The 10,448-nt window shown below is 48.0% G+C and overlaps 1 protein-coding gene across 1 annotated transcript in view; it reads right to left on the minus strand.

The window, feature by feature from the left end:
- Positions 1-10,448, minus strand: part of PHKA2 (phosphorylase kinase regulatory subunit alpha 2) — a 105,086-nt gene that overhangs the window by 9,627 nt on the left and 85,011 nt on the right. Inside the window, exons 19-25 of the mRNA XM_037742817.1 lie at positions 8,856-8,944; positions 6,791-6,924; positions 5,891-6,047; positions 4,714-4,793; positions 4,118-4,196; positions 3,878-4,007; positions 3,215-3,316 (exon numbers count right to left, since the gene is read on the minus strand). Coding sequence (XP_037598745.1) covers positions 3,215-3,316; positions 3,878-4,007; positions 4,118-4,196; positions 4,714-4,793; positions 5,891-6,047; positions 6,791-6,924; positions 8,856-8,944 — 771 coding nt within the window. The remainder of the gene's footprint in view (positions 1-3,214; positions 3,317-3,877; positions 4,008-4,117; positions 4,197-4,713; positions 4,794-5,890; positions 6,048-6,790; positions 6,925-8,855; positions 8,945-10,448) is intronic.

Below are 10,448 nucleotides of genomic sequence, written 5' to 3' on the forward strand. Positions count from 1 at the left end.
GCAACCTCCGCCTCCTGGGTTCAGGCAATTCTCCTGCCTCAGCCTCCTGAGTAGCTGGGATTACAGGCACGCGCCACCATGCCCAGCTAATTTTTTGTATTTTTAGTAGAGACGGGGTTTTACCGTGTTGACCAGGATGGTCTCGATCTCTTGACCTCGTGATCCACCCGCCTCGGCCTCCCAAAGTGCTGGGATTACAGGCTTGAGCCACCGCGCCCGGCCCTGCGATCCGTTTTTTAAAAATTTTTTGAGACAGGGTCTTGCTCTGTTCCCTAGGCTGGAGCACGCGATCTTGGCTCACTGCAATCTTCTCCTAGGCTGAAGTGATCCTTCCGCTTCAGCCTCCCGAGTAGCTAGGGCCACCGGCATGCACCACCACACCTGGCTCATTTTTGTATGTTTTGTGAAGACGGGGTTTTGTCATGTCACCCAGGCTAGTCTTGAGCTCTTCGGCTCAAGCGATCTGCCTCCCTCAACCTCCCAAAGTGCTGGGATTACAGGCATGAACCCCTGTCCCCAGCCTTGCTTTTGGATAAGTAAAAAATTATTCTAAAAGAACATACCCGAAGCCAGGCATAGTGGCTCACGCCTGTAATCTCAGCACTTTGGGAGGCTGAGGTGGGAAGATTGCTTGAGCCCAGGAGTTCACGACCAGCCTGGGCAACATGGTGAGACCTCGTGTCTATATTTATTACAAATAAATGCATAAATTTAAAAAAATGCCAATGCACACCTTCCTTGTAGAAAACTGAGACCAATGAACTACAGAAGCTGGAATTAACATCGCTTGATATTTTAGTCATTATCTTTCCAGTTTTTTTTCCCTAGGACGGTATGTTTTTAACAAAACAGAATCATCACATACATATGTATAGATACAGAAACATATGAGATGGATACATACATTCTGTGGACATAGGTATGGTTCAGTGACCTGCCTTCTTGCACTTACATCAGAATCTCTCTCCCTCGAGTTAATATTCTGTCACATCATGTTTCATGACCGCATGGAGTTTGATCTGGTAAGTGATGACTGCTCAACAGTATACCCAATCCTGTTTGTATTAATATTTTTCTAAAGAGTTCGTCATGACGAACACGTAGGACCCACATGGGCCTTGCTGGGCTCTGTTCCAGTCCTGTGTGACTCTCAGAATGCCCCCAGGAAATGACAAAACTTCTGTGGGCCCCTGAGGGGCTGGCACCCTGGGCAGCTGTGGCCGTGGGCTGGGTGATCCAGAAGGGCCTCCTGGTGCCAGGCCCTGTCTGGGCACCAGGTGCAGGTGTGACTGCAGGAGAATCCTGTGCCGCAGTGGTGCCTGGAGGAGAGCCCAGGCCCAGGCCTGAGGGCGAGGCGCCAAATGAAATGATGGTGGCAGCCAGAGGAGAGCCTCAGCCTGGAGGGGGAAGTGCTTGGAAAGCCAAGCTGCCAGGGGCTAGAGATGGAGGCAACCGGAGGCCACCGACGCACAGCACCAGGCTACCACCTCTCACTTCTGACCTATTGCACCAGCCTCGGGACTCAAACTCGTCCCCAGCCCCGCTGCCCACCAGCCTGGCCTCTGTGCTGTGGTTACAGCAATCATTCTAAAAGGCAATTGTGATCGGATTACTGCTCACTCCAAAGCCTCCTAGGTCTAGCTGTCTTCAGGACAAAGACCAAACAGTCCTCCCAGCATCACCTGAAACTCTACCACTGGAGTCCGACCTCCTCCGACACTCCCGGCCACCCGCACCACACTGGGTATCTGCCTGGACCAGCAAGCCAGGCCCAGCTCAAAGGTTACCTCCTAGGGCAGCATCCCCTGCAAGCCTCACCATCCCACCTGACCCTACTGGACCCCACTGGGAGTAGAGGGCACTGTCCATGGGGAGTAGTGACAAATAAGGAACCTGGGGACACCGAAATTTAGAAAACAGCAGAGAGGCAGAAGCCCACAGAGGCGGCTCAGTGATGAGCTGGAGAGGAAGGAAGGATCCAGGAAAACAGAACAAGAAGGGTCTGGAAGCTACAAGAGGGCCTGTCCAGGGTGGGTGTTTGCTGGAAACATTAATCTTTGTCATTTCAGGATTTAATCAACATTCTAAGCCTATTTGGGCTTCCTAATTTACAAAAATCGAACGATTACAAAAGACAGCTAACAAACGATGTTATATGTTAAAAAGACAGCATGTCTTCTGTTCTTGCTTGCAATCAGACATATTTATGGCTTTCAAATGACATGACTCAGTTCCTAGTTTCATAGCATCTATAGCTGTACATCTAATGACAAATTTTTAGTAATTATCTGTGTCAAGCCATGAATACTGTAATGATGAGCAGAACACATTAAATATTTATCTTGTACATTACCATTTCAAGGACTCTGCCTTGGAAAGAACTGGAAATTACTTTTGCAGAAGCATTTTGAGCACCCCTCCTTCGGGAAAGGAGAAAAACCACCAAAACACATCTGATTGCTCGATGCCGTCTTTGTTTGTGGCCGGCACATGCTCAGGAAACCTACAAAGTACCCAGTGTCCTTCTTATTAAATAAATGGAAGGATAGCCCACAGCTCATTTCTTTGGCATAATGAAATAAATTCACCAACGTGCCTGCAAATCATTTAGCTTTTTTATGACGAGTAGAAATGATAATTGCTTCAATTATAATTAGGGAACATTTGAGAACAAGAATCATGCTAGGACTTGGGAGATTATGTTTTCCAGCACTGCAAGCAGGGTTCTGGTTCAGATACAAACACAGTGAGTGAGGCAGGACAAAGCAAACTACGTTAGCTTGAGCATGCTGTGAGGTCACAGAGGGGTCCCCTCCTTGCCCTGTGGAGGGTGATGTGAGGCCAGGTTGAGAATGTTTTCACCCAAACCAAAGGCCAGGACACTCAGGTGGTTTGAAAGGATAGCCCTTTCATCCTGGCACTCGGGGTCCCCCACACTTTTTTACACAAGTGATGGTACCAGGTGCTTATGGCTACAGGAGGCAGCATACCACACCCACATGTCATGCCAACCTGGGGAAGAAAAGCTCGTCCAGCACACTACAGTGAGTCCCAAAGCCCCCAAAGCAGGAAGCTGGAGCCGAGGACTCTGTCCCTCTCCTTCAGGTAGGAGCCTTTCCTTCCCGCATTCCCTATGTCCCCCAGTGCTAGTTGTGATGTCTGTGGCATGTAAAGGGGCAGCTCCCTGAAGAGGTAATAGGAGCATGGGACTTACCGCTTCTTTCAACACCAAACTCTTTCCCACTTAGAATATGGTGTAGGAGATTTTTCATATCGAAAGGGCTGAGGTTCATTAAACTTTCAGAAGCCTCTTCTCCTAAAAACAAATGTCTTGTAAGTGTCCCAGACACAGGGCTGGTGGCGGGTGAAGGTAGGGTCAGGTGGACCTGGGTGGGGAGGGAAGTGACACCGGATGCTGTGGCAGGTCCCCCTCTCAGGAGAACCTCGCTATTTGTAGATTTTGTGTCTAAGAATGTATGATCCCCCACATGGGATGCCTCATGATGGATTTTTATATTCAAATTGGTAGGGTTTCTCCTAGTGAAGGTGTTATGAAACGGGGGTGACATCTCCCAGCAAGGGCATCCAGGAAGGAGCTTAGATGTCAGTTACAGGGCAAAAGATTCTGCATCGCCTTTGAGGCTCTAATGGTAAATGTCACTAGGGCCCCATTCTCCCTGACTTAGGAACTTCAGCTCCATGTCACGTGGATGGGAGTTCCATCTAAATGAGAGAGCCTGGTCAGGCCTGAGCTTGCCCACAGGCTTGGATGCTAGGTTCAAGATAACCTAAGCAGGGCTTCCCCTGAGCATGGAGGCAATGGCTGGGTGGCCAGGGTGAGGTACGGCGGGAGCTGCATGAGCTGCGGGCCTCTCACCTGAGCAGTTCAGGCTCCGCGCCAGCTCTGTGGCCATCACCTGAATGATCAGTCCAATCCGGAGTCTCAGCATCTCCACAAAGAGGCTGGGCTGTGCTCTCACATACATGGCCAGGTAAACCACAATCTCCTGACGCAGACACACATGGAGATCGGGTTTCAGAGACCAGTGGGTGGCTGAGGGGTCCCTTCCACTCTCAGGAAGGCTGTGGCTCAGCCCCTCCCATACCAGCCCCTGACCTGTGTGAGGACGGCGATGCTGATGTCCTGCCCGCTGGCCTCGTAGATGAGTTTTGTGAGCTCCTCCGGCGGAAGGGGCCTAGGAAGGAGCATTGTCCCATAAACACGATGAGGTGTCTTGAGGCAGTGCCTCTTCGCCCTCCATGGAACACCCTTATTTTCTGTGCTAGATGCACCCATGTGACAGAGTGTCTTTTTTTTTTTGGAGACAGTTTCGCTCTGTTGCCGAGACTGGAGTGCAGTGCCACAATCTCAGCTCACTGCAACCCCTACCTCCCAGGTTCAAGTGATTCTCCTTGAAGTGATTCCAGCTTCCCGAGTAGCTGGAATTACAGGTGCCTGCCACCACACTCAAATAATTTTTGTATTTTTAGTACAGATGGAGTTTCACCATGTTGACCAGGCTGGTCTTGAACTCCTGACCTTGTGATCTGCCCACCTCGGCCTCACAAAGTGCTGAGATTACAGGTGTGAGCCACCGTGCCCAGCCATGACAGAGTGTCTTTAAAAAGCCCCTCCTCTGAACACTGGGAAGCACTGATGTTTTCCCCGCGGCTCCCCGAAAAAACCTGAGGTCCCCAGGGCTGAGGACTTACGCAGAGATGATCTTCTCCCGGGGCTCGGGTGGCAGGCCCACGGTGAGCTGCTTCTGGTGTGATAGCAGGTCCGTGCAGGCCTGTGCAGTTAGGAGACAGAGTGAGAAACAGGGCACAAGAGAGACTGGCAAAGATGATGGGGGGGGCGAGGTACTGCCAATCAGATTGTACATTTACCTTTACAAACTTTATGACCCATGCTGTCCTTGATTTGAAAAATGCATACCTAGACCCCAGACTAAGCAACCCAGGCAGGGCTGGGTGTCTGTGGGCTCTGTCTCCAATGTGTGGCCCAGGCCTGGCTCTGCGGGGCCCGTCAGTGGGCGATGAATGCCCATCCACTGTAGCAAACACACTGGACTCCCTGCTATTCAGTGAGAGAGGGATGAGTCCTAAGATACTGATGGTAAGAGTTAATAACCATATTAAATTCTGAAATTACCCGTTTCCCCATTATTCACATCTAATAAATGCCATCATCTTACCATCATGACTGAACTTGAGCGTCTTTCTGGATTTTGCCTGGCTTTGGTGTTATAAATATTAATGATCACTGTACTGTGGATGTGTGAAAAAAGAGAGCTCTAAGAGGCTGCCAGGCCACAGAGCACTCTCATTTGATTTCCTGGCAAGCCTTTTTCTACAGCTAAGAAAGAACAAAACAAATCCACTTGCATTTCCTTCTCTCTGCTCACCTTCCTGGAGCAGTGAGCAGGCAGGAGAGAAGGGCCTGCTCTACCTGTAGGTTAAACAATGGGGCTCCAGGCCGGGTGCGGTGGCTTATGCCTGTAATCCCAGCACTTTGGGAGGCTGAGGTGGGTGGATCACGAGGTCAGGAGATTGAGACCATCCTGGCTAACACGGTGAAACCCTGTCTCTACTAAAAATATAAAAAATTAGCTGGGTGTGGTGGCACATGCCTGTAGTCCCAGCTACTTGGGAGGCTGAGGCAAGAGAATTGCTTGAATCCGGGAGGCAGAGGTTGCAGTGAACCAAGATCACACCATTGCACTCCAGCCTGGGCACAGAGCGAGACTCCATCTCAGAAAAAAAAAAACAAAGAAAGAAAGAATGGGGCTCCTTCACAAGTAAGAGGTATAACTGGAAGACTGGAAGTGGAAGAGGAAGGGGGCGTGAGCTAATGAGCACACACGGGCCGGCGCACAGTCGCACTGACCTCGGACAGGACCTCCACTTTCTTCCTGAGCAGGCCTGAGATGTAGCGAATCAGACCCCACTCCTGGTTCAAGCCAGCTTTCCCATAGAGCTCGCTGAGGAGGTTTTGAACGGTGACCCCGTGCTGTCCAGAGAGATTTGTGTCCCAGCTGGGACCCCTGCCAAGAGGTAGAAAAACTCAGAAATATGGTCCAGAATGTTTAAAGACTGGGAGAGGAACAGATCACTGTGCATTGTGCAAAGTGCTTGGGCTCTCCCAGTGTCCGAGTCTCACTGAGAGGGTTATGTCCGACCAAAGCTTCTCTATGTCCTTTGAAAAAGAAGCCTGACATGAGGAGATTGTGGCCTCCTGGCCTCACGTGGCCTTCTCATCCTGGGGGACCAGCATCAGTAGGCAGAGAAGGGGATAGAAGTCTCATTCCTGGTGATCCTGGGTAACTGGAGTGAATACAATCATGACCGGGACTGGCTAGAAGGCCAAGAATACTAGGGAAAGAATTAAAGAAAACAGGGAAAGCTCAACCCGGTAAAGACCATCAGCTTACTGCTATGGCTTGAGTGTTTGCTTCCACCCAATTCCTATGTTGAAATCTTAACCCCCACAATGATGACATTAGGAGGCAGGGCCTTTGGGAGGTCATCAGGTCATGGGGCAGAGCCCTCCCGAATGAGATGTGCCCTTATATAAACAACTCCCGAGAGATCACTCGCCCCTTCCACCTATGTGAGGATGCAATGAGAAGATGCCATCTATGAGAAAGCAGGCCCTCCCAGACATCAATTCGGCCTTGAGTTTGAACTTCCCAGCCTCTGGAACTGTAAGAAATACATTTCTGTTGTTTATAAGCCACCCTGTTCATGTGATTTTGTTTTAACTGCCAGAATGGACTAAGACACTTACTTGATGACATAAAGAATGTACAGAATGTCTGCTTGGTCCTGTAGGTTCGCACAATCTTTCAGCTGCTCAACCAGCTTCTCACAGTCCACGTCACCATGGTCATCTCTGGGCCACTGGAAGTCACTTTCAGGAACCTGCTCATACAAGAGCCAAAAAGCAGGGAGATGGGCTAGGCATGGAACTTTTGGAAGATCAAGAAGTGAAACGCCAATCTGGTCTCGGAACTCTATCGCTGTGCTGTGCTCCAGTTTTCAATGACTTTTTTGTACCTTTTTATTTATAGGCTTTTATGATTTTTGATCAGTGGATCACTGTGCTGGTCAACATCTGCAAGAGACTGGACTGAACTGGTTAAAATATATGTGAGCTTTATTTATGGAAGGTTCACAGACAAGCAAAACTAATCTCCGGTGTTAGGAATCATGACGGCAGTCATCTCTGGACTAGAAAAGGAGAAAGAGATGGGAGGGGGGTCACAGAAGGTGGTCACTGATCTAGGTATACTGGTTTGGTGATCATTCACTGAGCTGAAAGTGTGAAGGATATGCTATCCCCAAATATGCCAGGTTGGTATATTGACTATTTTGAGTTGAAAACATTGGAAAAATTGTAGTTTCAGAAAGGGGTAGCTGACCTGTCTCTTTTTGCAGGCAGTAAGCCATAAAGATGCCTCTGGGAGGGGGGCACTCCCAGGGCGCGAAAATAGCCCATATCACTAGAGCCTGGGAACTGGGGGTGGGTGGCAATGGACCTGTATAAACACACTTACCCAAAGAACCCTTATCTTCTGCTTGTTCTACACGCCCCCATGGATCTCCTAGTAACTGCCTCTAGCCAGATTTTTCTTGTCCTGTCTAGCTTCTCAAATTTATCACTTTGTTTAAAAAGTATGAAACCATCTTGCTTGGACCACTTCTTCAGACCTCGTGCTCTTGTGATGATCCCCATGTACCCAGAAAACAAATCACCTTTGTAATGCTTTTTCTTATTAACCTGCCTGGTGTCAAGCTGGCTTTCTAGATGGAGCTGAAAAGCCCTCACAACAGCTAAGGAGGGGTTGGAGGTGACCTGTCGCTCCTCTGTTCCTGCTTTCTGCACCATGCTGCCTATATAGTATAGTTATTTGGAAGCAAAACAAACACAAAAAGTATGTTTTAAGCAACCTAAAATTGAAATCAGGGTAAAATCTTCTCCAACAGGCACTGAGTCTATTTGTGTGGGGTAGAATCAGTGAAGAGTCCTGGATAAAATAAACTGTGGGAATCCATGGAACACCCTGAGATTTTACTCTCCTGAGGAATCTTAATTTTTAATTTTTTTAATGTCCATCTTTTTCCTGCAGTATCCTAAAGAATCTTTTACTCGTTTTTCTTACATAAAGAGCATTAGGGGCTGGGCACAGAGGTTCGCGCCTGTAATCCCAGCACTTTGGGAGGCTAAAGCAAGAGGATTGCTTGAGCCCAGGAATTCCAGACCAGTCTAGGCAACATGGTGAAACCCTGTCTCTACGAAAAATACAAAAATTAGCTGGGCATGGTGGTGCACGCTGGCATTCCCAGCTATTTGGGAGGCTGAGGTGGGTGGATCGCCTGAGCCTGGAGGTTGAGGCTGCAGTGAGCTATGACCACACCACTGAACTGTAGCCTGGGTGACAGAGCAAGACCCTGTCTAAGAAAAATTTTAAAAAGGCCATTAGGAACAAAGAGTCCTATACCCTGTTCCACAGGCAGTCCCACCTTGGCAGGCTACACAGTTAGGCGGGGCTAGGTAGTGAGCGATTTCCTCTAGTGACTACATAGACTCTGATGAGAAGGCAGCAAGGCAGTAGCTTTTCCTACAGGCAAAACGTAAAGGTTTGCATCAAATTTAATGTACACATTGATGCAAGTCAGATTCCAGACAATGAATTGGGTTCATATCCAAGCCCAGAGGTTCTAAACCTAAAGGTCCCAGATAACAATAGGCTGTTTCTTTCTTTTGAGCTGAACCACTTGAAAGAGTTGGGGGACTAATCCTGCATTGCAGGACACCATACTTTTTCAAAAACCTATTCCATATACTTTACCTTTTCTAGGAGTGGCTGAGGAGAATCGACAAGATTCAGTGATTTACGGTGGGCACTTAGAACTTTAGTCGGCAAAGTCATGGGAACAACTGGAAAACAAAATAGAGTTTTGAGGAGGAAGAAGGATAAAATACTTTTTTCTTTTTTTTTGTTTTTTGAGATGGAGTCTTGCTCTGTCACCCAGGCTGGAGTGCGGTGGCACGATCTCAACTCACTGCAACCTCTGCCTCCCAGGTTCAAGTGATTCTCCTGCCTTAGGCTCCCGAGTAGCTGGGACTACAGGCATGTGCCACCACGCCCGGCTAATTTTGTATTTTTAGTAGAGATGAGGTTTCTCTCTGTTGGTCAGGCTGGTCTCAAACTCCCAACCTCAGGTGATCCGCTCACCTTGGCCTCCCAAAGTGCTAGGATTACAGGCATGCACCACCATGCCTGGCCTAATTTTTATATTTTTAATAGAGATGGGGTTTTGCCATGTTGGTCAGGCTGGTCTTGACCTCCTGACCTCAGGTGATCAACCCATCTCGGCCTCTCAAAGTGCTGGGATTACAGGCGTGAGCCACTGCGCCCGGCCAATACTTCTTTTGAGAAGTATGGCGGCTACTCCTTATTTAACACAAACCAACCAAAGGAAAGATCACTTATTTAGTTTCAGTAAGAATTTATCATGTAGCCACCTCATGTGCTAAATCTGGGAATAAGAAGTGAGCAGGGAATGGATCTTGCTTTGAGAATTGGATTTTGCTCTTCCCTCCTGGAATTCAGGGAAAATGATATAACGTCCTAGGACTGGAAAGAGACTCAGAAGTAATTGCGCCTGAGCTCTTTTTCTTTCAGATGAGGAAACTGAGAGACCCAGAGAGGGTAGACCATTTGTCTAAGGTCACTGGGGCTCCCATAATCAAGGTGTCTGGGCTTCCGGTCCAGTATGCACTTTACTCCGCCACTGCTGGGTGGTAGGGCTTGTTTTTCAACCACCTCTGGATATGATCATTATCGATATTTATTCATTAAGCCCTTTCTGTCTTCCAGGCTATAGTATGCTATCTCAGGAGAATAGGAAGTTTTCAAGGTAAACATGATGCATATTTAAACGGCACTTATAGACCTCCAGGTTACACTGGTAAATTGAATAGACATTGTCATTTTACTTCCTTCCAACCCTCCACTAACATTACAGAAAATATATACAGTTATGTGTTGTTTAATGACAGGGATACGTTCTGAGAAATATGTTGTTAAGCAATTTCCTCGCTGCATGAACATCACAGAGTGTACTTACAGAAGCCTAGATGGTGCAGCCTACTACACACCTAGGTTGGATCATAAAGGCGATTGCTCCTTGGCTACAAATCTACATGTATGTTCCTATACTCAATACGGTAGGTAATTCTAATACAATGGTAAGTATTTGTGTGTCTAAACAGAAAAGGTACGGTAGAAATATGGTACAGGCCAGGCATGGTGGCTCACACCTGTAATTCCAGCACTTTGGGAGGCTGAGGTGACAAGATTGCTTGAGCTCAGGAGTTCAAGACAGGCCTAGGCAACATAGTGAGACCTCATCTCTACTAAAATAAAAAAAAAAAAAAA

This window comes from Cebus imitator, unplaced genomic scaffold (assembly GCF_001604975.1).
Source record: "Cebus imitator isolate Cc_AM_T3 unplaced genomic scaffold, Cebus_imitator-1.0 Scaffold128, whole genome shotgun sequence".
Taxonomy (NCBI): Eukaryota; Metazoa; Chordata; class Mammalia; order Primates; family Cebidae; genus Cebus; species Cebus imitator.